At 43.7% G+C, this 25,165-nt stretch overlaps 14 protein-coding genes across 14 annotated transcripts; 7 read left to right on the top strand and 7 right to left on the bottom strand.

Annotated features, from left to right (window-relative positions):
* Positions 1–70: 70 nt before the first annotated feature.
* Positions 71–2,414, bottom strand: K450DRAFT_244047 (uncharacterized protein). The gene is made up of 8 exons (XM_051589521.1): positions 2,265–2,414; positions 1,806–2,196; positions 1,669–1,732; positions 1,326–1,602; positions 1,213–1,254; positions 1,029–1,139; positions 692–948; positions 71–625 (listed from the first exon to the last, which is right to left on the bottom strand). The coding sequence occupies exons 1-8, from the start codon at positions 2,353–2,355 to the stop codon at positions 218–220; spliced, it is 1,641 nt and encodes a 546-aa protein (XP_051444138.1). The 5' UTR covers positions 2,356–2,414; the 3' UTR covers positions 71–217.
* Positions 2,415–3,309: 895 nt separating this feature from the next.
* On the top strand, positions 3,310–5,963 carry K450DRAFT_244039 (uncharacterized protein). The gene is made up of 11 exons (XM_051589520.1): positions 3,310–3,499; positions 3,580–3,649; positions 3,722–3,800; positions 3,869–4,151; positions 4,213–4,475; positions 4,535–4,864; positions 4,925–5,088; positions 5,146–5,371; positions 5,448–5,549; positions 5,620–5,688; positions 5,754–5,963. The coding sequence occupies exons 1-11, from the start codon at positions 3,358–3,360 to the stop codon at positions 5,925–5,927; spliced, it is 1,902 nt and encodes a 633-aa protein (XP_051444137.1). The 5' UTR covers positions 3,310–3,357; the 3' UTR covers positions 5,928–5,963.
* On the bottom strand, positions 5,948–8,006 carry K450DRAFT_244035 (uncharacterized protein). The gene is made up of 9 exons (XM_051589519.1): positions 7,804–8,006; positions 7,621–7,738; positions 7,483–7,545; positions 7,300–7,413; positions 6,944–7,218; positions 6,738–6,882; positions 6,513–6,673; positions 6,274–6,448; positions 5,948–6,210 (listed from the first exon to the last, which is right to left on the bottom strand). The coding sequence occupies exons 1-9, from the start codon at positions 7,977–7,979 to the stop codon at positions 6,064–6,066; spliced, it is 1,374 nt and encodes a 457-aa protein (XP_051444136.1). The 5' UTR covers positions 7,980–8,006; the 3' UTR covers positions 5,948–6,063.
* Positions 8,007–8,460: 454 nt separating this feature from the next.
* K450DRAFT_244032 (uncharacterized protein) lies at positions 8,461–10,127 on the top strand. The gene is made up of 4 exons (XM_051589518.1): positions 8,461–8,584; positions 8,664–8,884; positions 8,953–9,348; positions 9,414–10,127. Exons 1-4 carry the CDS (start codon positions 8,489–8,491, stop codon positions 9,964–9,966), a joined length of 1,266 nt encoding a protein of 421 aa, XP_051444135.1. The 5' UTR covers positions 8,461–8,488; the 3' UTR covers positions 9,967–10,127.
* A 54-nt stretch (positions 10,128–10,181) lies between these two features.
* K450DRAFT_244031 (uncharacterized protein) lies at positions 10,182–10,873 on the top strand. Its single transcript, XM_051589517.1, has one exon. The coding sequence runs from the start codon at positions 10,247–10,249 to the stop codon at positions 10,394–10,396; it is 150 nt and encodes a 49-aa protein (XP_051444134.1). The 5' UTR covers positions 10,182–10,246; the 3' UTR covers positions 10,397–10,873.
* Positions 10,182–12,038, bottom strand: K450DRAFT_244026 (uncharacterized protein). The gene is made up of 6 exons (XM_051589516.1): positions 11,782–12,038; positions 11,509–11,711; positions 11,296–11,437; positions 11,113–11,237; positions 10,941–11,051; positions 10,182–10,867 (listed from the first exon to the last, which is right to left on the bottom strand). The coding sequence occupies exons 1-6, from the start codon at positions 11,894–11,896 to the stop codon at positions 10,532–10,534; spliced, it is 1,032 nt and encodes a 343-aa protein (XP_051444133.1). The 5' UTR covers positions 11,897–12,038; the 3' UTR covers positions 10,182–10,531.
* A 142-nt stretch (positions 12,039–12,180) lies between these two features.
* K450DRAFT_199804 (uncharacterized protein) lies at positions 12,181–12,732 on the bottom strand (the record flags this gene model as incomplete). Its single annotated transcript, XM_051584616.1, has 1 exon — positions 12,181–12,732. The coding sequence occupies one exon, from the start codon at positions 12,730–12,732 to the stop codon at positions 12,181–12,183; it is 552 nt and encodes a 183-aa protein (XP_051444132.1).
* Positions 12,733–13,092: 360 nt separating this feature from the next.
* Positions 13,093–13,958, bottom strand: K450DRAFT_281191 (uncharacterized protein; the record flags this gene model as incomplete). The annotated part of the gene is made up of 3 exons (XM_051593388.1): positions 13,093–13,533; positions 13,600–13,841; positions 13,904–13,958. The coding sequence occupies 3 exons, from the start codon at positions 13,956–13,958 to the stop codon at positions 13,093–13,095; spliced, it is 738 nt and encodes a 245-aa protein (XP_051444131.1).
* A 1,043-nt stretch (positions 13,959–15,001) lies between these two features.
* Positions 15,002–16,203, top strand: K450DRAFT_189124 (uncharacterized protein). Its single transcript, XM_051584445.1, has 4 exons — positions 15,002–15,291; positions 15,362–15,547; positions 15,628–15,727; positions 15,800–16,203. The coding sequence occupies exons 1-4, from the start codon at positions 15,021–15,023 to the stop codon at positions 15,996–15,998; spliced, it is 756 nt and encodes a 251-aa protein (XP_051444130.1). The 5' UTR covers positions 15,002–15,020; the 3' UTR covers positions 15,999–16,203.
* A 357-nt stretch (positions 16,204–16,560) lies between these two features.
* Positions 16,561–17,701, top strand: K450DRAFT_244020 (uncharacterized protein). Its single transcript, XM_051589515.1, has 4 exons — positions 16,561–16,794; positions 16,882–17,009; positions 17,085–17,497; positions 17,575–17,701. Exons 1-4 carry the CDS (start codon positions 16,686–16,688, stop codon positions 17,645–17,647), a joined length of 723 nt encoding a protein of 240 aa, XP_051444129.1. The 5' UTR covers positions 16,561–16,685; the 3' UTR covers positions 17,648–17,701.
* A 444-nt stretch (positions 17,702–18,145) lies between these two features.
* Positions 18,146–19,164, top strand: K450DRAFT_244015 (uncharacterized protein). Its single transcript, XM_051589514.1, has 4 exons — positions 18,146–18,346; positions 18,418–18,545; positions 18,623–19,011; positions 19,073–19,164. Exons 1-3 carry the CDS (start codon positions 18,238–18,240, stop codon positions 18,989–18,991), a joined length of 606 nt encoding a protein of 201 aa, XP_051444128.1. The 5' UTR covers positions 18,146–18,237; the 3' UTR covers positions 18,992–19,011; positions 19,073–19,164.
* On the bottom strand, positions 19,064–20,538 carry K450DRAFT_244012 (uncharacterized protein). Its single transcript, XM_051589513.1, has 6 exons — positions 20,275–20,538; positions 20,203–20,213; positions 20,076–20,134; positions 19,835–20,014; positions 19,650–19,758; positions 19,064–19,578 (listed from the first exon to the last, which is right to left on the bottom strand). The coding sequence occupies exons 1-6, from the start codon at positions 20,421–20,423 to the stop codon at positions 19,277–19,279; spliced, it is 810 nt and encodes a 269-aa protein (XP_051444127.1). The 5' UTR covers positions 20,424–20,538; the 3' UTR covers positions 19,064–19,276.
* Positions 20,539–21,529: 991 nt separating this feature from the next.
* K450DRAFT_243998 (uncharacterized protein) lies at positions 21,530–22,306 on the top strand. Its single transcript, XM_051589512.1, has 3 exons — positions 21,530–21,556; positions 21,752–21,846; positions 21,918–22,306. Exons 2-3 carry the CDS (start codon positions 21,757–21,759, stop codon positions 22,221–22,223), a joined length of 396 nt encoding a protein of 131 aa, XP_051444126.1. The 5' UTR covers positions 21,530–21,556; positions 21,752–21,756; the 3' UTR covers positions 22,224–22,306.
* Positions 22,307–23,008: 702 nt separating this feature from the next.
* Positions 23,009–24,361, bottom strand: K450DRAFT_243990 (uncharacterized protein). The gene is made up of 3 exons (XM_051589511.1): positions 24,194–24,361; positions 24,052–24,124; positions 23,009–23,984 (listed from the first exon to the last, which is right to left on the bottom strand). Exons 1-3 carry the CDS (start codon positions 24,299–24,301, stop codon positions 23,257–23,259), a joined length of 909 nt encoding a protein of 302 aa, XP_051444125.1. The 5' UTR covers positions 24,302–24,361; the 3' UTR covers positions 23,009–23,256.
* Between the last annotated feature and the right edge of the window lie 804 nt (positions 24,362–25,165).

Genomic DNA, 25,165 nt, shown 5'->3' with positions numbered 1-25,165 from the left:
CAATTTATTCTTTCGTTTGTCGATATCTATTCTATCAGCTACGTAAAAAACTCAAGCATGTATTGAACAAAGACAAGTATGTTGTACACAGTTTATTTGCATTTAGTGACAGTGGGTGGGCTATATAACTAGCAGATATAGTATGAACAAAGAAAAGTATGATTGGAGAAGGGAAGCGTAGAGGCAAAGACATACAGCATCAAGCAGATCAAAATCTTTAGTCATCCTCATTAGGCTTGCTTGGTTGGAGGGTAAAATGAGGAACATCTACAGCATCAGGTTTACTAGTGAAGGTATTTCCATAGGTGTGAGGAGGTTGGGAGGCACCCAAGGTGTAAGGTGGAGTGGCGTCGGTGGGTTCAGTACCAGTGGTACTAGGAAGTCCATGCGAGCCGAATTGTTGTTGAGCGGGACTTTGGCCATAGAATGAGCCCTTGCTTTCGGATTGACTTGCGTTATTAAACAGGATTTCCTCAGGCTGACCAGAAAGCTGGTGAAGCGGAGGCATTGGTCTGTTTTGCATGGGAGGTTGCTGTGAAAAGTTTCCAGTAGCAGCTTGCGCGTAAGCAGGTCTACCATTCTTCTTACGTCGAAGGCGCAAGAAAATAAGGCCAGCAGCACCAATCTATAAAGATGGCAATGTATCAGTGACTGACTATTTTTCAAATAAATTACATCGCTATCAACTTACAACGACGGCAGCAGCACCAACTGCAATACCAGCAATGGCTCCAGTACCGAGTCCGCTAGAGGTACTAGTAGTACCTCCTGAATTGGAAGTAGTTGTATTAGTGCCATTGGTGCCAGATCCTAAAGTTGGATAGCCTGTAGCACTAAATTGCGTAACCCATCTCCAGTTCACAGTGTCTAAGGCGTGAATGTCTGACAAAGATCCAAGAGTATAATCATAACCAAACATGACAAACATAGTGGTGCTCACTTGGACGGCTAAGAAGGTGAAATAATGGGTGAGGGAGTGAATACATTGCTGTTTATGCCGCTATCATGTTCTGGATTCTGCTACTTACCACTGTGACCGGCTCGAGGACTTGGGCCACCGTTGGCGTTTACAGCGGTCCAGTAAGTTTTAGTAGTATCATAGATGTACAGGTCGCCCATCACACTACTAAGATTATTGGCTATGATTATTTTGGGTTGATTGTCAATTCTTTTGTCGGCAATCAATGATGCAAGCTTGTATTGTCTGCTTACCTACAGAGCCTCCAAATACAATGATGGTGTTTCCATCGGCAGCTAAAGAGGAGCAAATCAAGGTTACAAAGAGGTTGAGTTTAGAATATTTGATATTTGGTAGCTTATCTTACCAAGGGTAGCAGTATGGAGATTTCGCGATGGTGGAATGGAGCCAGAAGCCGTTACTAGGTTCCATTCTCCATTATTAGTATTATACTGAGGAACGTCGCTCATGGAAGCAGCACTTAGACTCCATTGAGAACGGCCAGTAGAATCCAAAGTGGTGAGTCTTGTCGCCACTAGGCCACCAACGATATGAATAACGCCACTCGAGGTCATAGTCATAGTATGTCCAACCCGGGCATCAGCATTGCCGGCGGATCCGGAGGTGCCAGTCCACAGCCCAGTCTATACAATGAATAAGTAAAGTGCATGGAATATGAAAAAGCATGAAAAAAAATGAATCCGACGTACTCCGGGATCCAGCGTGGTAAAAGCACCCCAATAAGACTCGTTAGTATATCCAGTTTGGTAATCGCTGTGAAGGGGGATGCGCATCAGCCATGGTTAGCTTTTGCGAGATAATAGGTGTTTTCAACGTTGTAATGTACCTCACACCACCCCAAAGCCAAACTCGGCCGTTTCCATCGATGGCGGCCGTATGCTGGCGGGCTTGAGCGATACCGGAGCTGTTGACGGTCGTCCATGTTTTGGTGACTGTATTGAAAATCGTCGTTTGGTTGACTTCACTTTGGTTGAATGGGACGCTCATACCACCGTTGACAAGGAATGATACGCCATCTTTCAGAGGTACCATGGCTTCAAAACCACAGGCGGTGGTTGCAAAGTCGCCGTTGTGGGTGACGTTCGTCCAAGACGCAGAGTTGATTGAAAAATCTGTAGAGACATCGATCGACCAGGTATCGGACTGAGGGAAGTTTTGAGCAGGAGTTGTGAAGATACCGCCATAACAATAGATGGTTTTTCCAACGGTTGTACACTCTACAGAATGAAGGTTTGTGTTGGATTATAGTTTAATTTCTGTGTAGTCTGTGGGAAAGGAACTGTACCAGATGCCCACCTAGTGGGAGAAGGGGCAATAGCAGCTGTTAGATGGACCAAACCTGAAGTCAGTGCCAGGGCATTTAACCATGACTTCATATTTGCAGTCTCTAAACGAAGAGAAAGTAAAAGAAATAGCTTCGATAATGTAAAGGTGCAATAATAATTTTTTTTTTTGGGTCCAAAATATCGCCTTGTATAACGAGGCGCAGTGGTCGTACAGCAGGCTTACTTTGTTGTACGAAGTTGTACTTTTGAATTTCTGGGGAATTCATTGCTTCTCCTAACAACCAGCCGCACTGCACTGCGTTACATCTCACAGTCAGTATAATCGACTTTGTTAAGTATCAAATGTAAAATATAGGTGGTTTTTTTTTTTAGCTAAAGATCGCTTTGGATGAAGCCACTTTGAGGTTCGATTTATTTTTAATTGATAGGCAGCTTAAAACAGTACTGCGCAGTGAGATATGCGTTAAAACATGGCAATTTAGTTTGACAAGGCCAGGATTGGCAAGATGAGAAGCCTTCTTGAAGAGTGGATTTGTGGCTCAGGGGAAATATTCGAAGTAAACATGAAGCAATATGCTTGAAGAGCCCGATGAAGTGCTTTACATACTTCAATAGACGAAGATTCGACATGTAATGTTAAGCTGAGCCCAGCCCAGCCTAGCCTAACCCCACCTGACTCAACCGAATCGGTGAGCCTTCTTTGTCAAGGAAGCACAATGTGTTTAAACTTACCGTTTCCTAGACGGACTTATCCTGCGAATACCTGGTAATCGTTCTATTGTAGCCTATATTACATAGAAGAATCTTGACAATGTTTACTTTGTTGAGAGTTGCTGCTTCACATTGCCTGGAACATATAAAAATTGTTGCCATGTGATTTACCGAAGAGTGATTGCGTATTTGGTTTGAAGGAAAATGACGGCCGTTGGATGTGACCAAAGTGCTTCTTTATCTGCAAGCAATAAGCGTTTCCATGACAAAATTTTGGCCCATGGTTATCCCAAAAAAAAAAAAACTTCGGACTGCCTTTCGCTGGCAAGGACTGCCAATTTTTTTTGCTGCAAGGCACTCCATTACCATTAATACCTGACAATGGCAAAACTCAAGAAATCCACCGTCAAATTTCAGAAAAACCACTTGAAGCAGACTATAGAAAGAAGAAAAAAGCAGCAGAAAGTCAATAGAGCATTCAAGAAGCGTCAGGAAAGCCGCAACAGAGGCGATCGTCCAAATGGTAATGCACCGATCTCCTTTGACACCCACTACACCGAGATTCTTGTTGCAATATTGACAATATTTTTTGGCCTATTCTAGAAAATGGACATGCCTCGGAAGAGAAAACAGATGCCGCAGAAGGAAAGAAATCAGGATCGTTGGACATTAGGTGAAGCTTCAAGCAAATTTCTTTTCCACTCGACGAGTTTTATCATGGCTAATATCTCAATTTTTTTTAAAGCAAACTGAATGTCAGTGACTTTTTGAATGTCGACTGCCTATTGAACGATGAGGAAGCTCTGGAGTTAAACGATGACAATGTAATTGATCAAAATGAAGCAGTATGCACCGATTTGATCCTTGTATTGACCATGATTGCAATGACTAGGAGGCTGATCTGGATATTCTCGACACATTCAAAGGTATAGAGGATATAAATTTGCCTGAACAGGCCGAAGATCCAAATGAAGAAGAAAGTGATGATGAAATGGATGAAGCGGAGGAAGGATCAACCATTGTCACAAAGGAGATGTTGCAAGAATGGATCAAACGTCTTGAACAGACTCCTACAATCAACTCCCTCAAAGATATTTTGTTGACATTCCGTGCAATGTCACTTATGGATGAAAAGTACAACACTTCATGCCGTTATCAGATCAACAGCGAAACAGGTAAGCTAGACGTGATTATGCTATGGACAACAAGCAAAATTTTACTAATCATTCTGGTCAGTGTTCATGAAGGTACTTGCTACGGTGCTTGATACAGCGCCCTTGCTGATCAATGCAAACCTAATCCCCAAGAAGCAAGGCGGTCCTACAAGTTCCAGCAAATGGGGCGAGTTGCAACCGGTTGCACGACTTTACTGCAACAGTCTGTTGCGTATTTTACATGATGTTGCAGACGACGAACTGTATGAAGTGCTTCTGGAACAAACGAACACTTTGGTCTCCTACATTGCCGTGCTTCCTCTAGCAAGGAAGGCATATGTCAAGGTGAGTTTTCGGTAGAGAGCATACTGTTAACATTCGCGTTACTGACTCGAATGGTCCAGATCCTACTTAAATTGTGGTCTTCACCTATGGTTTCAAGTCCCGTGCGATTGCAATGCATGAAGAATTTGTGCAACTTGTCCAGTGTACCTATTGGTGACAAGACACAAAAGAAATCAACCTTATTGAGTCATGTCCTCAAATGTGTCTACATAACCTATGCACGAAATGGCCAACAAGTTTTCGAGGAATCACCTTCTGCTTTGGATGAAATGAGAACCTCTGCTGTCAGTATTTATCGTGCAAACGACAGGCATGCTTTCCAACACGCTGCTGTATATGTACAGCAATTAACTCAGCATTTGGAGACTGCCACGAAGAGCAAAACAAAGGTATGTATTTAGAACGTATGGCCTAGGGGAGGTACACACAGCACTAACCCTCGAACTCAGGAAACCATGAAGGTTGTTTTGAGTTGGCAATATTTAAATTGTCTCAAATTTTGGGCCACTATTGTTGGAGTCATCTGTAGCACGGCTGCGCAAGAAGGTGCAAAACCATCACAGCTCTCTGAGATAACTTACTCTTTGGTACAAATTTCTACGCAACTGATCAGGTAGGAGAGCATTTGTTACTACGAGCCATGTGTACATACTCTAACCTCGTCTTCTAGATTAAACCCATCCGTCCAATTCCTTCCTTTGCGCTTCCATTTGATAAGAATGCTTATAGACCTTGCGAAAGTCACCGAAACCTACATTCCCCTTGCGCCTTACTTGTTTGAGCTCTTCAATTTGGCTGAAGTCAGAAGTAAGCCCAAGCCTGGATCTATGCCGTCCTTGGACTGGTCGATTATCATCAAGGCTCCAAAGGAATATTTGCACGGCAAGGTTTACCAGGTAAGATGACATATATTTGGGGCATGTTCATGCATATCGTTGGCGAAGGCACTAATGTTTCCTTGGTTGATACTAGAACGAGATTTTGAAAGAGCTTCATAGCTGTTTAATAGAATATTATGCTTGTTATGGATTGTCGATTGCATTCCCTGAACTTGCCATTCCTGCCGTTGTTGAGGTGAGTGCTGCGATGGAAATTCTGCGAGCAAAGGTTTCCCACAATAGACTAATGCATAATGATCTGTTAGCTTTCGGTACAACAGCAAAGAGCGAAGAATCCCCACTTTATGCGACAGATCCAAACACTCAAAGAAAAGGTAGGCTGGCATAATAAGGTGACAGGTTTTGAGCTAACCGTTGTATCTAACATCTCTCATACCAGTTGGAGGAACAAAGCCGATATATTCAGCAGCAGAGGTCTCAAATCGAATACAATCCAACCAACCAGACTGAAGCCCTAGCATTCATGCGAAACGCTACCATTGATCAAACGCCATTGGGTAATTTGGTCAAGTCTCAAAAGCGAGCACAAGCCAACCGCAAATCTCACAAATAAGCAAGCAATATAATGTAACTATAGACACACATCGCACATCACTTTTATCATTTGTTTGTGTTTGATACCAATCATCTCAACTGTGTATTAAATTTTTGACATTGGAAAAAAAAGAGCGAGTGGGAGGGATTTGTTTTTATGGGTTGGGTTTGGTAATAATATTGGGGTTGGATCTGTTTCGAAGTTGAGGCTCGTATTGTTTTAACAGAGTCTGCAAGTCCTTGACTGTGTACATGTCTGTTCCAGAGTCCATGGAGTTGGGGAATTCCCGTATAGTCGACAGCTGCATTAAACATGGTTAAAACGAGCGCTATGGGCTCTTCCATATCTGGCCAAATGTACGTACCTGAAGCCAAAGATAATCTTCAATGCTTGGGGTAACTTCGGGCAAGTTCTTCTTATACAGTTCACATCTGCCCAATATCTTATAGAGAGCAATCTTGTACGGGTCACTTCCCTGGCCGGTATAGCATAGACGTCTGTATGATTCGAGTATGATATTTCGAGTGTGTTTGGATGTTCTGCATCAAACGAATTAGTCACTTTTGCGCTGGTGCTATTCAATTGAAGAACCCACTATCTTACATGTGATTAGGATCCGCAAGGTATTCCTGCAAAAAGTATATAAACTGTGGCTCTGTCTTGAACAATGCTTCATTACGACCCACAAATTCCAATGCAACGTCTGCGCGGCCTGCGCGGAAGAGGAAGAATACGTATGCCCATATGGGAATGTCATGCAGCACCTGCAGAAGTTGATGAGAAACGTGAAACACAGAAGCCGATTAAAAAAGTTGGATGTCATCTAACCTCCAGTCTTGGTGTAGTCCAGAAACCGGATCGCTTCAAGGCAATATTCATATAGCCACGGATCCTGTTCGCAACTGACGGTATACCGCCGATCTTGGCTTCCAAGACATGTTTCGAGAGAGTATCATCCACAAACAGCAAGAATCTAATGGAAGGTCACGTCAAGATACAGATAATACGAAAAACGGATAGGAGTCGATACATACTGCTCTTCCAGAAATGCTTTGGATGACTTAACAAGCGCCATATTCTGTTGTACCTGTTGAGGATCGTTTTGCGCATCGGTCTTCGCTGCCAATAACCGATCAATGAGTTGCCATGCATTCGCCGGTTTGGAGTCTAGTGATGCTGTTGAATCTTTTGCTTGTTGTGAAATGGCGGTCTGATCGGTCTTTTTACTATCTGGTTGGCTGGATGCCATAGCTTGCAAATTCCGTTTTCGGATAGCAGCCAGCAAATTGGATCCCTTCGTGTATGTTGGCTGATTGACACGAGATAAAATTAGTACAGTGCCAATCACACGTTCAATTCCATGTTTCGCAACGAGAAGATGGAGCCTTACCAACTTCCAGGTATCTTGTGCAACTCCTTCCATTTGATTACCCTTCGATGCATCGCTATTATTATCATCTTTCGCTTGCTCTTCAAGAATATCCTTTACAGTTTCACAACCAGGCTATTGAAAAAATAGAGCAGACACGTAAGACGAATGTTATGCCCACCACGTCATAAGAGGCGCACTTACCAAGCCCTGACTGTCGTCTAACACGTTAACTACCGTATCTTGATGAGCATGTCTAAGGAAACCCTGCGCAGAGAACACCATTTCAGATTGAGGAAATGCCGTTTGTCGAAATGGCACGGATCGAGACCCATTACTTACCTCAATATCGGTACTGTACAATGAGGCGACGGGTTCAAGCGACTTGTCGAGTTGAATGGCGTTGAGATCGTTAACAAGTTGATGGGTATTGACACCAGCACTGGCCAGTAAAAAGTGTCTATAAAGCAAACAGTCAATACAACAATAGATAAAGGAAGCAGCTATTGCTGATCGAAGACGTACGCTCTGCTGTTAATGTCGTGTGGCTTTTGAGGATGCTTTGAAGTCTCGTCCAGGAGATTCTTGGACTGCGATTCTATCTGGTCCAGGCGGCGCTCAATGTATGGTAATTCGCTTTCGTTGACCGAAGTGGTCAGAAGCTGAGACTTCTCAAAGAGCTGCTTCAATGTCACGGGCATGCTAATAAGAGGTCTATAGCTTGAGCGCAGTTCAACTGCAAGTTTTTTGCTATGAGCGTGAATTGAAATGCCGCAACTGTTCACCAAAGTTAATTGCACGTCACATCAAGCATAAAGTATCTATGGATTTGCGCAGGCAACAACTCATAATACGAGTAGCACTGCAGATAGAGTCTAACGGTAACTATTCTAATTTTATAGAACGCTTCTTTATTTTCAGGTATACATTAGGCCCCAATAAAGACTGTATGGAGGTAGACCACGCAAGTATAGTGCACTCCTAATTGATTGCCCACAGCAGCTTTTTTACTATGCTGCGCTGTGATGTTCTCAATGCGTGGGATTGATTGAAAGCTTAAGAACGATGACCGATCATCGCTTTAACCGATGAAACCCGCTTTTTTTTATGAACATTGGCTTGACTCGGTGGAAACACGTGACCTCTTATCCATTTTTTCCCCCATTTTTTTACGACTGGTCCCGAAGGTTGTCTAACTACTCCCACACCCATGAACTCTCTCTACATTGCCAAGCTAGGTTCAGCGCACCTAAGCTCTATTATCAAGGGCTCTCCCATATTGAAGAACGCATCAGCATTGGCTTTGGTAATGACCCTTATTTGGACTACCTGAGCCTTTTAGTACAGCCGTTCCTTAACTTTTTTTGTCGGTTTTTTTTTTGTAGACGCAACTGCGAACACACGCAACAACCGTTTCAGACAAGCCTTCACCACCATCATCCTCCCAGTCCGCAAAGTCAAAGCTCGCTGATCTCAAGGAAAAATTAGCCGCCGAGGAGGCAGGATTAGGAGACTTTATTAATCAAGGTAGCGATGGCAAATTGACTGCAGAGGAAGCTTTGGAATTGAAGGAGACTGTGACAGGTTCCCACAAGACCAAGAAACTGTAAGTTGCCCATGATTTGCCCTTAATCAGAAAATCAAACGTGCTAAGTACTAGATCCAATTTTATAGTAAGCAACCTCGTCTTCCGTCCTGGCTCAAGACCGACATCCCCGTTGGCCAAAACTTTACTCGTATTAAGAAGGATTTGCGAGGTCTCAAATTACATACTGTTTGTGAGGAGGCTCGATGCCCTAACATTGGAGATTGTTGGGGTGGTGGTGAGCATCAAACTGCCACAGCAACCATTATGTTGATGGGCGACGAATGTACTCGTGGATGTCGCTTCTGCTCAGTCAAGACCAACCGAACACCCAAGCCATTGGATCCCCACGAACCAGAACATACTGCTGAAGCCATTCGTCGATGGGGTCTGGATTACGTTGTGTTGACCAGTGTCGATAGAGACGATCTTGCCGATGGTGGTTCCGACCATTTTGCTGACACCATTCGTCGCATCAAGCAAAAGTAAGTTGTGTTGGGATAGATTTACAAATTTATAGCAACGCTGGTGACTAATCAACCTATTGTAGAGCTCCTCATATTTATGTCGAATGTTTGACAGGAGATTTTGGAGGTTCTTTGGAAAGCGTGACTAGTGTTGCTCAATCTGGCTTGGACGTATATGCTCACAATATTGAAACTGTTGAGGCCTTAACACCCTATGTCCGTGATCGACGAGCCAATTTCCGTCAATCACTTCGTGTTCTGGAGCAGGCAAAGAAGGCTCGACCAGATCTTATTACCAAGACCTCCATTATGCTTGGATGTGGCGAGACGGATGAAGAAGTGCAGCATGCCCTTGAGGAATTGCGAAAGGTGGATGTCGACTGCGTGACGCTAGGTCAGTACATGCGACCCACCAAACGTCACATGAAGGTTCATGAATATGTCTCGCCTGAGAAGTTCGACATGTGGCATAAGAAGGGTATGTCGATGGGCTTCAAGTATGTTGCAAGTGGTCCTTTGGTTCGATCAAGTTACAAGGCTGGCGAATTCTACATCAGCAATATTCTCAAGCAGAGAAAGGGTCTTCCTGTTGACAAGGCATTTGTCGCCGCTGCTGAAGCTGCTAAAAGCGCATAAACTTTCACTCTGTTCTTGTTTGTATTTTGAATTTTGCTAGCTTTTCTCTCCATTTTTACGCTCTACACCATTTTATACACTTACATGTGCCCTAAAAAAGACCTTGTGATTTTTTCCCACTACTAATAAAAGTGGTTTGCCTCTTCGTAAAAGGTTGAAAGCGTGATGGATGATGTGAATTTTTTTTGGAACTCCCCCAGTAGGGTGGATTTCTATTTTAATGGGTGCGTCAGCGGGAGAGAGGCACCACGGGCTTTAATCATCTCGGTGGCAGCGTTTCATGTTTGACATAATTGCCAAAGTCTTCCTCTATCTTGGCATAGCAATCGTCACGCCAACGGTGGTTGCAATCTTATTCGACGTGTCATTTTATCTGTGGCGAAACATCTCGGAAGCTGTGACTCCTCGCAAGGCAATCAAGACACAATAGATTCCAGCAGCAGCCTGTCAAGCAATCAGCTCAGCTTGCTTGTGTATAATCCTTCGCAATCCTCACCACAGCCATTGTTCATAATATACCATACATTTAATAAATGGAAAACATCGTTTTTGTTGTTGATTCTCTCTATATTACTCTATACAAATGCACTTGACTAATTTCGTCCACGTCGTCTTCAGATAGCTCGCTTTCAAACCAATGCGACGAGTAGTCTAATTTGATCTGCTTGACCCAGCCTCCAAGGGTCTTCTTAACAGGCAAACCAGCTTGTTTCAATTGATCTTGAAGCGAAGGCAACGTAACAATAAGGAGGCCTTGCTTTTTACTCGTTTCCTTGCGAATATATCGCCAGATTTGCTTTTGAACGTCCAAATCATTGAAGAATTGGAACACATTATTCATGACAATAATATCAGCCTGAGCAATCAATTGTGGGACAGTCTGGATATCAGCTTGAACCAACTAAAGGCAACGTGTGAGTCAATACGCTGTGCTGGCCAAAAATATCCCCATTGTCTTTTTGCCTGTCACTTACCTCGATTCGGTCCTTCATCTTATATTTTGCAACTGTATCAACCTGTACATTATGAAACCACGAGTTGATTTCCACACCGATCAGCTTTTTGGCTTCACTAAAGAGGTATCCCTGCGATGGACAGAACATTAATTTGACAGGTTTCCTTGAGGATGCACCATCCACCACTCACAGTGTACAAAACAGCTCCAAGTCTTGATCCAATATCCAGAATGGTCTTTCCGCTTGTCTGGTTGGCTAGCGCTACTTGGTACATAAACTGCAGTTGAAGAACAGATGCCGAGTGCGAAATGAAGTCTGAGGACTGCCGGTCAGTCGATAAACATCAGAACCTTCCCATCTACTCCGTACTTACTCAATGGCTTCACATTCTTGGAATTACAATCCAAGCAGTAATTCCTTGAGAGAGTGCCTTGGTCGCATAAATCATCGACGTCGTCTTCTGTGAATAAAAATCCATCGACGTGTACTGTATTTCCCGCCGTATAACCTTCATACTAGTTGATAAAGTGGGTAAATCTTCAGTACAACGGTCTTCATGCTCTGTCAATCGTTCGCTCTTGCTTACCTCCTCCGTCTTGGGAATAGTGATTTCTTCACCGGGAGCTTCAGCTGACACGGGTACCTTCTTTCGCAGATCAGAAATGATCTTGCCTAGACGATTCATACTTGCAGGAGAGACATTGACAAACTCTGAATCGTTCTCCATTTCTTCAGCGTCGGAATCCTCGTCCATGTCATGGTGGTCGTGTATCTTGTTGTGGTACTCGTCTAAAAGTGGGAAATGAATATCACCCGGAGGTAAAAGTGGTCTCGTACAGTCAACCTTTTGCTGCATTACCTAAAGCTGATCTGACAAAGGAATCAAATTCGTCGAAATCTTCGCCTTCTACCTTGCACAGCAAGTTCAAGAACGCTTCCTTAACGGCGTCGACTCCATTGTCTTCTTGTTGCATGTCAAAAAAGTTTAAGCGATTGACTGTAGGCAGTCCAAAAAATTTCCAGGCAAAAAATAAATTTCAATCTCAGGTAATGGTATAGCCAAAAAAAAATAAAATGCATATGCTTTGTGGGATTAAGAACAGCTTTGTGAGTCACAGACTGAAAAAGCTGAAAATTCAATTGCCCTACTTCCACAACGCTTAAGGCGTGCTATTCTTTACAACATGTACAGGTATAATTTAAAACAAGTGTGGCATCCGCACTGCGGGTATACTATACTATACTAAAGGTTATTGTTTTAGGTATCGGAATGAATATCTTGGTAATTATCCTCATCATCTAGCGATCGCTGGTTTTTTTGCCAAAGACGCTGCTTATCTGCTCGGTTGACTTCCTTGCGCATGATGATGGCAGCTTCAATCAAATTGTAGTCTGGATCAGCGGAGGAAAGAAGCAGTGCAATGATATTGTCGTCGTTCGCAAAGTCAAGGTCGTCATCATTCATGAGCGATGTATCTGACTCTGGTGACCAGAAGGCAAGGTCGTCGTCGACTTCATTCATAATCGTTTTAGCTATCCTGACATATTCTTCCTTATCGTTATTGAAGTCTGCATCGTCATTCCAATTATATTCGTACTCTTGCACCTTGGGTGAATTATTGGAAACTTGCAACTTTAGGGAAGGCTGATCAAATGACTTTAAATATTCCACAGAAAACATTTCAACGTCCTCGTCTTCGAAACGCCAGTCCAGATCGGAGTCGTCTTCTAGGTCGACTACTTTCCGGTCAGGAATGGGAAAGGCTGTGACGACGGCAAAGGCAGCTAGGATGGGCAAGGCTATTCGCATTCTTTGGGGGAAGTGGAAATAAAGAGGGGACCAAGGCCAAAAACCTGGGGAAGGAATAAAAAAAAAACTTTCTCAGCATATTTTCTCTGACTGTACAACACGTGTGGGTACTTTCTGAGAATTTTTGTCCCACACATCTGATGCTTGTGCGCAAAAAGATTTTCCCTCACTACTACGAAGACGATACTTTGCCCTGCCCTGAGGGGACAATCTATGAGATTTTTTATTTCATTATTTGCAGTTTGCATTGGGAGAGTGAAAGGACGGTAAATTACAAGCGAGAGGAGTGTGTAAAAAACTGAAATGGTGGTTAATACTAAATAGGTGGGTGGGTTCCATATGGAAATTAAAAAAAGAAAATTAAAGGAGGAACCAAGCACAAGCGGCGGCACCAGCCATAAGGTATCCAGACACACGGGCAACGCTAGCTGAGGAAGCAGCTTGCTTGTTGACCTTGCTAGAGGTGGAGGGCATACCAGCTGGTGCACGAGTGGCACCGGCGTTAGGAGCATTGGACAAGCTGCTGAAAGCCTTGCCAGAAGCAGAGGCAGAGGCAGACTCGAACATAGACTGGGATGCGGAAGCAGCAACGAAAGGATCGTTGGTAATGAAAGGAGCAGCTCCACCCATGGGCTTGTTTCCTCCCTTCTTATCACTGCCACCTTTACCACCCTCCTTGTTATCATCACTCTTGTCGCCATCTTCGTCGTCGTCGTGCTTCTCCTCATGATCCTCATCGTGATCTTCGCCATGGTCACCATCATGGCCACCCTCATGGTGATTGTTGCCGCCACCGTTGGGCTGTTACATTGGAAAACCGATTAAGTAATTAACTTGAGCTTTCATGAAAACAAAATTTTTACTTACACCAGGAACCATGGTTGCGGCACTGACCTCAGTGGTGAGGGTAGTGTAGAAGATGGCGATTTTGGTCATGGTGACAGTTGCCTCATATGCGGGAGCAGGGACCACACTGCTTGCAAGGGCAGCATCAGTAGGTGTGGCTGACACGATGACAGCTGCGGGTGTGTAGGTGCCTCTGGCACCATCCAAGTATCTGTACTTGGCAACGGGCTCACGGTTGGGGTGAAGAGCAACAACTTGAGCGTCTACAAAGCGAAAAGATTAATTGGAGAACATGATGTTTCGCATCATATAGCATCAGATTTACCGGCGGCAAGAACGGCTGATGCGGCGGCAACTGCGAGGAAAATAGCACTCTTCATTGTTCTAGTAGTAGCAAGAAAAAATAGATGCAGATGCTTAAGGGTGTGCTTTGCAAACCGTGGCAAAATCCCTCACTATTTATGAGAAGAAATATTCCCGATGACCGTCCTTTTTGTGCCCTGCTCTTCCATCAACAAGAATGATATGTTGCAAAGTCTTAACAAATTTTAAACATGACCTTGTAGCCAAAATCATAGCTTCATATTAAACCCAACCCTCTTTACAATCCTATTTAAATCTCCGCCATCAAGAATTTTTCTGTTTCCATCGCGCTTAAGTACACTTCATTCTTATTTGTGTCAAATAAAATGCAATCGATGCTATGAGGATAACCAGTAATGCGCTCGTATAATTATTTTTTAAGTATAAGCGGTATAGACATTAATGGCTACAATACTCGCCATCTTGCGCCAACTTTACATTTTCCTGTTCATGCAGCTTGGGCAATATACTGTCTTTGGTGTTTCATCCAATATACGAGGTCTCGTTTTCGTCAATTTTCATGACATGAAAAAAAATGTGTATTGTATTGAGTATAAATTTTTATATTACAACTTTCATCGATACTGTTTTGACGTCTGTTGAACGTTTACATTGCTCGTGATAATCTTTGCGTTTGAACCGAGCCCATGAGCCGGTGTTGTGCCGCTACATTCTCGTCTACACTCTGACAATGATACAGTATGACTTACTACTTCATTAATAACCGCTGCTAGTAAACAAACTTGGACACTCATTCAATAACAGAGGCAAATTCACTGCAGCATTGCGTCGTTAGTGAAGTAGATCACATGAACTTACTTTGACACGTGAAGAAGTCAGACTTAGACGCAGCTACCAGAGCTCCTTAAGGCAATTAAGATGGTACCAATTCCTATACGCATATAACTGTAGGTGTTCGGCTTGTATATTCACCCTAGAAGACATGTTTCAAAGCTGAGATGAGGACGGACTAGATTCGGTCTCACTTTCGTGAAGCATGGGTGGCATGATTGGTGGCTCATTGCGTACAAAAACTAGGTTAGGTAAATGATCCTCAGTGTTTACTCATCTTCCTATCTATGTCTTCTCAAAAACTCCAAGGAAAAGTCGCCTTCATCACTGGGTCTGCGCGTAACATGGGTGCATCCTTTGCCTTAGCGCTTGCTAACCAAGGAGCAAGTGTTGTAATCCATCACCGTGGCAGTAGTCAGAAAGAAGCTGAAGCGTTGGCTGCAAAGATCCAACAGCTGGGCGGTAAGACACTCATCGTGACCGGTGAGCTTGCAAATGTACAAACTATCCGAGATATCTTTACCAAGATCAAGCAGTCGCTTGGTCGACTTGACATTGGTAAGTCCACGACTGGCGAATAATCACCCTAACGATGGACACAATTTACCAATACTTGAACTAAAAATAGTCATCAACAACGCCGGCGAGGTGTTGAAGAAGCCTTTCACTGACATCTCTGAGGAAGAGTACGATCGTCTTTTTGCTGTCAATGCAAAGGCTCCTTTCTTCGTGATGCAAGAAGCCTTGAAAATTCTTGAGGATAATGGTCGCATAATCAATGTCGGTACAACGCTTCTCGCTGTCACCACTGGATGTAAGTGAAGCTTCAGACCAAGGCCCACGTGTCAGCATTGCAATATGTATTGAAATTTTTTTCCCGTGGGTGCGGATTAGTCTACTCCGCCTACGCAGGAAGCAAAGCTCCTTTGGAAGATTTTACACGAGCTGCAGCACAGGAGGCAGGATCTCGCGGTATCACCGTGAACGTAGTAGCGTGAGTTCTTGTGCGTGTTTTGTTGAAAATGGCTATAAAAGTTGAAGCTAATATTTTGCTCACCTATTCTAGACCTGGTCCAATCGATACGCCGTTCTTCCACGGACAAGAATCCAAGGAGTCAGTTGACTTCTTTACCAACGCAACTCCTCTCAAGCGTCTAGGGAAAGTCACTGATGTTGTGCCTGTGGTTGAATTCCTTTGCCTCCCTGAATCGCAGTGGGTCACCGCTCAGACCATCCTTATCAACGGTGGTCTCATTTCTCGCTAGATGAAGTTCCACTGCGTATACAGTATATGCTTATAATTAAAACTTCATCTTCAATTGACCATCGCAGCATCGTAATAGTAGATCATAAATTAAAAGATCTTGTCATGATAAGTAGCCAGTTTCCTACTGATGACTTTGATATATCTTTCAGCTGTCTGAGCTTGCCGAAGCATGTGATCTGACATTGAACATTTAGTCCATATTGATTTAACGTTGATCTTGGAGGCGGCGGTGGTAAGGCGATTCAAGTGAGGGACGTAGCCATCGAAATTCTCAAAAATCCATTGTATGCGGGCTAGGCGCTAACCTCATGAAGACGGTGTCCATGAAAACGATTTGGCATAACATTCCCAGCCCTTGGTTGCCATACTTAGAAGAACGTACATGCGGGGTTTTTGCTTGACCTTTCATACAACGAGATACACCGCTGCGGAGAGGATGATGTCTGCGCAAGTTCACCGCTGTAACGGTTGGCTGGAACCACAAAATATTGAAAACAACATGATTAAGCACTGATAGATCATCAGTAATTATTCTTTTGTGATGTAATGATGGCTGCTAACTTAAATGTAAAGTTTGCTACTTAGGCAGTATTATTTTTGGATCCCAGCTTCGCCTACTGCGCAAAAATGAAAGCGTCTATAAAAACTCCCAGTTTTTGGTAGCAGCCGAGCTAATCACCATCCAATGGCTGTAAATCACAATCGACACGATCTCTTAATTGTTTCCACGCACGGTCACATATACTGTCTTCAAAAGAAGACTGGAACCCGGATATGGCGGCAAGACTTTCCAAGTAAGAAAATTATATAACTGGTCCTATCGGGGACACTATCAGCCATATAGTTCCACATAACTAATATGAATATTTTCGTCACGGCAGGCAAATACACTGGTGGATTAATATCGTTGTTTATTAATGATGCAGATCAGCTTATTGTAGCTGCTCAAGGTAAAACCTGTGCTATGGACCTGTTCACAGGCACTCACCGATGGACGAATGATATGGAGGTTAGTGCAGTGCCTTTGATGTCGGACATGTACTATATTCGCACATAGAGGCTGACTGGCTTCAACGCTTGATAGGGAATGGGATATCATGAGATAAGTGTGATATCCACGCCGACCATGAACCATGGTATGTCATATGAACCTCCAGCAAACGAGAAATCAGGTTGGGGAGAGGATCTGAACGAGCGACCGCCTGAGTATGCAGCGAGCGAAAAGGGCGTGGTCGTTGCATGTTCGTATGGAAAAGTGGCTGGAATTGACTCCAAGTCTGGCCAGACGCTTTGGAAATTTGATTGCCCAAGCGGTGGATATAACCTTCCTGTGGTTATTGCAGAAAGAGACATCATCTTTATTGGATGTGGTCGAATGGTGTATGCCCTCAATCCCAAGAATGGCAGCACGGTTTGGTCGACCAAGGCTACTAATGGTTTAGTGGGATCGGGATGGATGACCATGGCCACAGTATGGGGATCTCGACAAGCAGAAGTGTAAGCAGCTATACAATCCAATTCTGTGTCTTCTCAGGAACGTACCAAGACGTTTAACCTTGTCTTGTCCTATCTAGTCATACCGGCGGGATTAACTGTCCAGTGCCACAAACAAAGATAGCAGAGGATGCCAGGAACAGAAGCCAATAGATAATTCGTTGCCCACCGTGTTCAATAAATATATATATGTATATTATTCGCAAAGCTGTCTTCATACCTTGTAATTTCCAAGAGAGTGTTAGGTTGTTCGCCAAGATGCAGGTCTAAGATAAAGTCTGCCAAAGAGGGTAAATTTGAAGATGCTTGTACAATGTGCTACTGACTTATTGCGGACATAGAGAGGTTCTAGCGAATGTTCCCATAGTTTTGTTCAACGTTGTGCCGAACGGCATCTTGTTGAGGCAGGGTGCCACATGTGCCAGCCACACTTTTAGCCACATCTGGCGCAGTGCCAAGGCACATATATTCAAAGCTTACTCGCTCCATATTTCATCTGACCGTACAGCAAAGGCTATTAAGAGTGCCGCATATATTTGATTATCTTTTATTTCAATAATGTGCTCGAGATACGCTTGTATATCCATTTGATGGGCTCTAGTCGAAGATAACCCACATTGCTTCGCACTAAAGTCGTACATTGTGCACCCTATGAACACACTACCTATTTCAGCCGCCGGCCCACCCACTGCGCCATATCTAGAGTCTATAAAAGCCCTGCTAAAAACCCTCAGAGATATTTTATGGCTTCAAAACTCGATAGAAACGATCTCCTTGTTGTTTCCACACACAGTAAAATCTACTGCTTGAACAAGAAAACCGGTAGCCGGATATGGCGAAAGGAATATTCTGGTAAGCTGGCAGGATCTTTAAGGCTTGACTTGTTTTGTCCAGCATAACGACGCCTTGTAAATCATCCTCAGCTAGTGTAAAGGGGCCGCCGATCTCGTTGTTCATCAACGATGCCGATCTGCTTATCGCCGCCGCCAAAGGAACGGCTTATGGTTACGACTTGTTCACAGGGTCATTCAAATGGAAAAATGAAATGGATGTAAGGAATGATTGCGCTCTCATGCAATCAATGGAAAAAGACAGGGAGACTGACTAATAGGTTGATTCTCTCAACAGGGTATGGGATTCCATGATGTAGCCGTGAGTTCGACACCGACCAACAGTGTTGCACACTTAGCACCGAGCTATCAAGCATCAAGCGAACGGCCGCCAGCGTATACAGCTAGCCACAAATCCGTGGTCATCTTGTGTTCGCATGGTACGGTTATCGGGGTTGATTCTACGACTGGTAAAAAGATATGGCGATATATGTGCCCGGATGGCAGTCATGATATGCCTGCAGTGATATCAGAAATGGACAAGGTGTACATTGGCTGCGGACGAATGGTGAGCGCTCTCAACCCAAAGAATGGGCAAAAGATTTGGTCTGTACATGCTAGCAACGGTGTGTTGGGATCCTGCGGGATGACCATGGCTACTGTATAGGGCTCCAGACAAGCAGAAATGTAAGTGTGAACATTTTAGGCATGTTTCCGAATGGGTGCACTAAGCAAGTTATGGACTCAGTCATTCAGGTGGCAACAACTTCCCGGTACATCTCGATTAGAATGAACAAGGTTGATGGTATGAAGGCGTTCAAACCTGGGTCTTTTGTAGATAGGCAGGATTTGTACTTTTTTTTAGACCACTGATATCAAGCGAACTGGTCATCGCAACGTTCATGCTTGATGAGGGTTACTTTTTAGCGTTGTATAAATATGGAATTTTTTTTCAGAGTTTACAAGTGGGATTGCTGGGTATGAACGAGGTGTAAAGTGCATTTCGTTGCTTCATAAACTTTTTGATCAAAGCATTTAGTCCCGGTGAAGGGTCCACATCGATGCTGGTCGGGTCCACATAGTCCGCACTAGATAGACATTCAACATCACAAGGCACTTTCACCAATTGCGGAGCCTTAGATGGTGCGAAAGGGGTGTTAGCATTCGCCACTGCCTCAGACCACGAAGGCAATCCAGCTGATGGTAGTTTTGCTGTTGAATTTGGTAAACCTTTCGACGAACGTGAATTCCAACCTGAAGAGTATTCATTAGACATTCTATTTCACTCACGAAGCCTTTCCGCTAACCACTCTGGCAGTACTCACCATCCAGCATGCTGAGAATGCGTTCTTGATCTGATGGTATGATACACTCTACGTCCAGCACATAATCATAGTCGCTCCAACCAAAATTAGTATCTGACATGCTATCACTCTGTCAAACTATCAGCAAACCAGCAAACAACATTCGCCAAAATTACCCAGAATTATAGGTAGACACGAACCTTTACCACTGCATGATCCAAGTTGTCCAGTTTTGTTCGTTTCACATGTGCACTCAGCTCTTCTTGATCTTTATCATCCACACTTTGATTGTCGTCCGCCAAACTTAGTAGCATATGAGCGTCGTCCAGATCCATTTGGCTGTTCGTGCCGTCAGATACATCTGATACATGTTCATTGTTATCATCCTGTCATATTGTCAGTGGCTGCTTAAATATAGCAATAGACAGGATGAATTCAGTTACATACCTGTGACATTGACCGCTTGATCTGATCCAACGTTTTTGGTCGTTCTTGCATTTCATCATCTGAATAAAGAAAAGCATGAGATGGTGGGGTTGGTAATAGATCAATCCTGTGTTAGACGCAAGTGTACCTGACATGGAACTAAACGCAAACAATTAGGCGATGCAAATGCTTAAAAGCTTTAATAAAGCAGCTCTCTTACCTCAATTGTCTTTCAACTTCGTTCAACCACTCCCGTATCTTCGGATTATGATTGATATTTGTCAATCCAGGTGTAATGGAGGTTCCATCGGTGAAATGTAGATAGGCATGAACTCGAAGATAGCACCCAATCTTCTCTTCAGGCACCATCCAGTAGGTTGTCAGTTCAACGAATTTGGAAACGATGACGGCTCCTTCAGCTACTTTAATAGACGCTGGCCTGGCATATCGGTGTCAATTGAACCCGGTTTGTTGAGTTAAAGTGATAAGTTCGATACTTACTCATCATCGTCCGAGGTAGGTGTAGGGAACATGGGAAGTATTGCGGGAATAGTGTGATATTTATCAGAGAGTTCTACTAGAAAGAGGGTTTCGTCGGGTGCCGTGTGGATCTGATCATGAATCTGCAATCGGTAGTGGACTTAGATTAGCATTTAGCCATTGTCGTCTCAATGGCGGATCATGCGCTACGAACTTTCCAAACTTGCCATCGCTGGCTCTTTGTCGCGGCAATCTTGTGCAGCTGTCCTCTAAGCTCTAAAATTCGCTTTTCTATTTGTGGCTTTTTGAATCCGTCCATGGCATATTTGAAAACGAGTTGGAAAAGACAGCTGTAACTGACTGAGAGACGAGCCGAACGCTAAGCGGACCTTTTCTTTTTCCTTCTTCAAATTGTGCCCGTTGCTCTTGATCACAGAAGCATGCATCAACAGGCTGGTAACTTAGCTTTTATCTTCATGGAAGAAGAGCGATATATCAGAACGGATTGATTTTTTTAAAATCTTTTGATTTCTATGAAAGACTGTTCATAAAGGTTCTGGTGGATACAGACAACCAACTTGGCACACTTGTAACTAGGTTGGTAGTTCTTTTTCGGGATTACATTCAGTGGTGAAGACGTGAGCTGGCGAGCATTACGATGTTGATAATACCTGGGTTTTATCATCCTCCTGTCTCACTTTCATCAATGGCTTAATACTGTCTTTCTCGAAAAAGCAAGCTACATATTGTATGAAGGCATTATTTCAGATGGAAGTAAAGTTGAGCGAGTTTGTTTTACTAGATGATAATTACAATTTTGCAATATCTAGGTTATTTGCAGGAACAGTAACATATGTTTGAATGAATGGGCAACTCTCAATAACTTTACTGTAAACTAAAGCAACTCAGACTATAAGGCGAAACTGGCCAAATGTGTGTGGGCGGAGATTCGATCTGGCAGCCTGGAAATTCGTAAAGGCATCCGAGCCCGGCTACTTGCGAAACCCTCTCTTACCTGCAATGTAAGTATCATATCATACATTCATCCATCCATCCATTGCGATACATCAATCATCCACAGCAATAGAGAACGTACCAACTTCGACGCATTGCTTTAGCATTTTCGCACATTCGACATTTTCGACCATGCTAGAAAAAATTTGATTATTGAATTCATTAGAAAAGTGTTTCTAATTGCCTGCTTCGACATTCTACAGTTCAAATGGTTACTCCTGCTGTTAAACACACCATTGTGAAGAAGCGCACTGCTCACTTCAAGCGCCACCAGTCTAACCGCTTCATGCGCGTTGGTGTATGTATATTTTCTTTGCATTGCAAAATTGTGCTATGAGCCATGACAACTAATTTTACTTTTTGCAATAGGAATCCTGGAGAAAGCCCAAGGGTATTGACAGTCGTGTCCGCAGACGCTTCAAGGGTCAAGCTCCCATGCCCAAGATCGGTTACGGATCCGCTAAGAAGACCCGCCACCTTCTCCCCAACGGTTTCCGCAAGTTCCCCGTCTCCAACCTCAAGGAGCTCGACCTCTTGTTGATGCACAACCGTACCTACGCCGCTGAGATCGCCCACAATGTCTCTTCCAAGAACCGCATTGCCATCATTGAGCGTGCTGCTCAGCTCAACGTCAAGGTTGTCAACGCCAACGCCCGTGTCAGATCCCAGGAGTAAACACAGAAATCATCTTTTTGTAAACCATCAAAAAACCTTATATAAACAGGAAGTAATCGCCTCGAATTGTTTTGTGAGTGTTACGGGATAGACGAACATAATCGTCCTCGTGCATGTTTGGTGTGAATGATGGGTATGTTAGGATGTTGGGTATCAGACCACTCGGTTGTATTGCCTGGATTCACCATAGTCGTGCCGGTTTCCAGTTATATGTGGAACTACATGCTCAATCATTATTTGATAGTGCTAAGTGAATAGTTAGAAATGGATTCAAACGGCATTGTCAGTAAGAGTTATGTTGTACGCAACTCCACTGACAATTGCTGTAAAATTGCACGCCTTGACCCAAATTGTTCATCCTTTCTATAAGCATCTTTCTATCGCCATCCACCTTGTTTGTTACTAATGAACACGACGCCTTACACTTTGAGTACTGCTGATCTCCACCACTGATTCCAGCGGTCATTCCTTGTGCAGTTACTGTCGTTGTTCAAAACCTTGCAGCTCAGGGCTGTAGGGACCAAAATGGTGGCATGAGAATGTGTCAGCGATAATCCGATTGAGCCAGGTAGGCTCAATTAGCGAAACTACCTCATTGCATTTTATAAAGACCTGAACACAAGCCATTTACAACAGAGGCTTCTATCAAACGGAACTCTTTTGAAGCTTGATCGAGCTGCAACATGGGTTCTGAAGATCACAACAAAAATCCAAGTGTAACTAGAGAATTCGTAAGCAGCAATCATAGCTACCCCATCACAGTAGATGGTATCCATTCCTATTGAGTGAGATAGAGAATAGTGAATACAAAGGTTATTCTCGTCATTAGCCAGTTTGTCCTTATTACTTTTCCAGCCCCGCACGCTCACCCAAACCAACTTAGGGCCCATCATAGGCTTTTCTTTTTTTAAAAAAAACTTTATCAAACAGTAATAAAGAGACTAGTGTACAGGTGACGGCAAAACACCTTGCCTATGTAATAGCGAGAATCAGAAGCACCAGGTTTCCTCTCCTCCTTCATACTTTACACTCCTTACAACTTGGCAGCAGGCTTGCGGGCAGTGGTGGCAGTGATCAAACCAGAGGGGTCAGCAACAGGTTGGAAGACATCAAGGTTCTTGTCAGTGTTATCAATCTTGAACTTGGACATGTCAACACCGAAGTAGTGCTTGTTGGGAAGAGCATAGTCGATCTCGGCAACAGACTTGTTGTCACGGAGGATCTGCTGTTGCATCTTGTAAAGAGTGGCTTGAACAGAGGCAGAGTCATCCTTGGCGAAGGTATCCATGGTGATCTTCTTGACGGAAGCGTGGACTTCAGGGAAGTTGACCTGGTGTCTGAGGACAGAGGGCTTGGTGCTCTCGAATCTCCAGGTGGCGTCAACAGAGGTGGAGAAGATACGGTCCCAGACTTCTGGGAGAGTGGTGTACTCGTCTCTGTAGAAGCTGTGGAAGGCAGAGCCGGTGGTCTTGAGGACGAGCAAGTTCTTGAGTCCAGACTCGATGGTGATCTTGTTGCCATCACGGTGGTGGATAACGTGGGTGGTTTGGACATCCTCGCCATCACGGACAAAGGAGTGAGGGTGGAGCTCACCGTCAATCAACATACGGGACCACTTGTGCTTGATAATTTGAACGTGGGCAACGTGAATGTGCTTGTACTGCTTAAGGACGTGCTCAGTAATCTCTTGGGCAAAGACTTCAATGTTATCAACGTTGGCACTGCGCTTGGCCATGATGTAAACAGTGTTCTTGCAGGTATCTGTTAAGAGGAGAGGTAAGGTCCTGAGCGTAACCCTGCTGCCCAACCTTTACAATGAATGACTTACCAGTAGTAACAACGACAGAGTTGTCAGCCTCAGTGTAGGAGGTCTCGATGTCTCCTTCCAAAGTAAGAGCAACCTATGGAATATGAGGCGTTGAGTTTATCGATCTACTTTTCCGTTATCCTCTCCAAACCAAACTACTTACGGTCAACTCAACACAGGTTTGCCACTTGCCATCACGGTAGACCTTCATGACCTTGACCTTGTCCTTGCCATAGCGGGCTTTCTTGAGGTAAACTTGGCTGGAGCTCATATTTGCGTTGTGTATAGAGAAGGGGTGTTGATAAAGAAGAAAGAAAAAGTTGGAATCTCTGGGTTGGTTGGCTTTATTTACTTCTGGGGCCATAATTTATACCTGCATAGGTGACTGTTAATGATTGGTTCGGCGGGTATAAAATTCACTCTCACGGCTGACTACATCCCAAATGGGGCACCCGTATATACCCACACAATCAATCTCCGTTCAAAATCGTTTCATAATCTATAAACGGAAGGTGTTTATACCCACACTTGTTATACCCACTGCATTCCTTTGACCCGTTAGCAGGGCGGTATCTTGCCTCAAAATTGTTAACAACGAACTCGTTTCTCCAACAGAAAATTTTAAAGCAGCACTGATAATTTATATTGGATCATTCAATGATTATCTGTCGTTCGTTTCAGTTTAGTGTCTCTGTCATCACATCCGGGAGGATAGAAGCAAGTTTGGAACCGTGGTAACTCCGAAAAGAAACACATGGTTTCGTAAGAGGCAGGGGACATAAAGTTTTGTGTTTATACCCCAGTTAATTGTGTCATTACTAGTAGAAAATACCTTTTCAACCTCCTCTATCAAATTGGTTTTGTAGCCAGGGTATATACCATCATGGAGCTTTGAAGGACGTGAATTTCAATATTTCGAGCTCTGAAAGCAAGTCGACCCACCGGAAGCATTCGTTTGACTGTATAAGGAGTAGCTGCAACGAACTTTTTCTCACCCAACGACTTTATCAAGTTCAGGAACAAACTTTAGGCGTGGCACACACAAAATATTACCACGGCTATTTCTTAATCGCCACATTTTTGGGTACTTCTGAGAATATTCCTGAAACTCACTCTTCTCTTAAAGTGAGATACC

The sequence above is a fragment of the Umbelopsis ramanniana genome, assembly GCF_025399195.1.
Source record: "Umbelopsis ramanniana AG unplaced genomic scaffold K450scaffold_32, whole genome shotgun sequence".
Classification (NCBI taxonomy): Eukaryota; Fungi; Mucoromycota; class Umbelopsidomycetes; order Umbelopsidales; family Umbelopsidaceae; genus Umbelopsis; species Umbelopsis ramanniana.
The sequence above is the reverse complement of the archived record's forward strand: the minus strand, read 5'-3'. Positions and strand labels throughout refer to the sequence as shown.

Excerpts from the sequence above, each read along its gene's own strand:
- K450DRAFT_244047 (XM_051589521.1), bottom strand. The coding sequence starts at position 2,355 with ATGAAGTCATGGTTAAATGCCCTGGCACTGACTTCAGGTTTGGTCCAT. Across the intron at positions 1,603-1,668 it reads TTACCACGCTGGATCCCGGA|ACTGGGCTGTGGACTGGCAC; the intron begins GTACGTCGGATT and ends TTCATTGTATAG. Across the intron at positions 1,140-1,212 it reads TGTATTTGGAGGCTCTGTAG|CCAATAATCTTAGTAGTGTG; the intron begins GTAAGCAGACAA and ends AAATAATCATAG.
- K450DRAFT_244039 (XM_051589520.1), top strand. The coding sequence starts at position 3,358 with ATGGCAAAACTCAAGAAATCCACCGTCAAATTTCAGAAAAACCACTTG. Across the intron at positions 3,650-3,721 it reads TCAGGATCGTTGGACATTAG|CAAACTGAATGTCAGTGACT; the intron begins GTGAAGCTTCAA and ends TTTTTTTTAAAG. Across the intron at positions 5,372-5,447 it reads TGCACGGCAAGGTTTACCAG|AACGAGATTTTGAAAGAGCT; the intron begins GTAAGATGACAT and ends GGTTGATACTAG.
- K450DRAFT_244035 (XM_051589519.1), bottom strand. The coding sequence starts at position 7,979 with ATGCCCGTGACATTGAAGCAGCTCTTTGAGAAGTCTCAGCTTCTGACC. Across the intron at positions 7,739-7,803 it reads CACGACATTAACAGCAGAGC|ACACTTTTTACTGGCCAGTG; the intron begins GTACGTCTTCGA and ends TTTGCTTTATAG. Across the intron at positions 6,449-6,512 it reads CTTGCGGATCCTAATCACAT|AACATCCAAACACACTCGAA; the intron begins GTAAGATAGTGG and ends CGTTTGATGCAG.
- K450DRAFT_244032 (XM_051589518.1), top strand. The coding sequence starts at position 8,489 with ATGAACTCTCTCTACATTGCCAAGCTAGGTTCAGCGCACCTAAGCTCT. Across the intron at positions 8,885-8,952 it reads TCCCACAAGACCAAGAAACT|TAAGCAACCTCGTCTTCCGT; the intron begins GTAAGTTGCCCA and ends CCAATTTTATAG. Across the intron at positions 9,349-9,413 it reads ATTCGTCGCATCAAGCAAAA|AGCTCCTCATATTTATGTCG; the intron begins GTAAGTTGTGTT and ends AACCTATTGTAG.
- K450DRAFT_244031 (XM_051589517.1), top strand. The coding sequence starts at position 10,247 with ATGTTTGACATAATTGCCAAAGTCTTCCTCTATCTTGGCATAGCAATC.
- K450DRAFT_244026 (XM_051589516.1), bottom strand. The coding sequence starts at position 11,896 with ATGCAACAAGAAGACAATGGAGTCGACGCCGTTAAGGAAGCGTTCTTG. Across the intron at positions 11,238-11,295 it reads CAAGAATGTGAAGCCATTGA|ACTTCATTTCGCACTCGGCA; the intron begins GTAAGTACGGAG and ends GGCAGTCCTCAG. Across the intron at positions 11,052-11,112 it reads TTGGAGCTGTTTTGTACACT|GGATACCTCTTTAGTGAAGC; the intron begins GTGAGTGGTGGA and ends TGTCCATCGCAG.
- K450DRAFT_189124 (XM_051584445.1), top strand. The coding sequence starts at position 15,021 with ATGTCTTCTCAAAAACTCCAAGGAAAAGTCGCCTTCATCACTGGGTCT. Across the intron at positions 15,292-15,361 it reads GCTTGGTCGACTTGACATTG|TCATCAACAACGCCGGCGAG; the intron begins GTAAGTCCACGA and ends AACTAAAAATAG. Across the intron at positions 15,548-15,627 it reads TCTCGCTGTCACCACTGGAT|TCTACTCCGCCTACGCAGGA; the intron begins GTAAGTGAAGCT and ends GGTGCGGATTAG.
- K450DRAFT_244020 (XM_051589515.1), top strand. The coding sequence starts at position 16,686 with ATGGCTGTAAATCACAATCGACACGATCTCTTAATTGTTTCCACGCAC. Across the intron at positions 16,795-16,881 it reads ATGGCGGCAAGACTTTCCAA|GCAAATACACTGGTGGATTA; the intron begins GTAAGAAAATTA and ends TCGTCACGGCAG. Across the intron at positions 17,010-17,084 it reads GATGGACGAATGATATGGAG|GGAATGGGATATCATGAGAT; the intron begins GTTAGTGCAGTG and ends AACGCTTGATAG.
- K450DRAFT_244015 (XM_051589514.1), top strand. The coding sequence starts at position 18,238 with ATGGCTTCAAAACTCGATAGAAACGATCTCCTTGTTGTTTCCACACAC. Across the intron at positions 18,347-18,417 it reads ATGGCGAAAGGAATATTCTG|CTAGTGTAAAGGGGCCGCCG; the intron begins GTAAGCTGGCAG and ends AATCATCCTCAG. Across the intron at positions 18,546-18,622 it reads AATGGAAAAATGAAATGGAT|GGTATGGGATTCCATGATGT; the intron begins GTAAGGAATGAT and ends TTCTCTCAACAG.
- K450DRAFT_244012 (XM_051589513.1), bottom strand. The coding sequence starts at position 20,423 with ATGGTGCCTGAAGAGAAGATTGGGTGCTATCTTCGAGTTCATGCCTAT. Across the intron at positions 20,015-20,075 it reads TCAAGCGGTCAATGTCACAG|GATGATAACAATGAACATGT; the intron begins GTATGTAACTGA and ends ACAATATGACAG. Across the intron at positions 19,759-19,834 it reads ACAACTTGGATCATGCAGTG|AGTGATAGCATGTCAGATAC; the intron begins GTAAAGGTTCGT and ends ATAGTTTGACAG.
- K450DRAFT_243998 (XM_051589512.1), top strand. The coding sequence starts at position 21,757 with ATGGTTACTCCTGCTGTTAAACACACCATTGTGAAGAAGCGCACTGCT. Across the intron at positions 21,847-21,917 it reads ACCGCTTCATGCGCGTTGGT|GAATCCTGGAGAAAGCCCAA; the intron begins GTATGTATATTT and ends TTTTTGCAATAG.
- K450DRAFT_243990 (XM_051589511.1), bottom strand. The coding sequence starts at position 24,301 with ATGAGCTCCAGCCAAGTTTACCTCAAGAAAGCCCGCTATGGCAAGGAC. Across the intron at positions 24,125-24,193 it reads AAACCTGTGTTGAGTTGACC|GTTGCTCTTACTTTGGAAGG; the intron begins GTAAGTAGTTTG and ends CATATTCCATAG. Across the intron at positions 23,985-24,051 it reads CTCTGTCGTTGTTACTACTG|ATACCTGCAAGAACACTGTT; the intron begins GTAAGTCATTCA and ends TCCTCTTAACAG.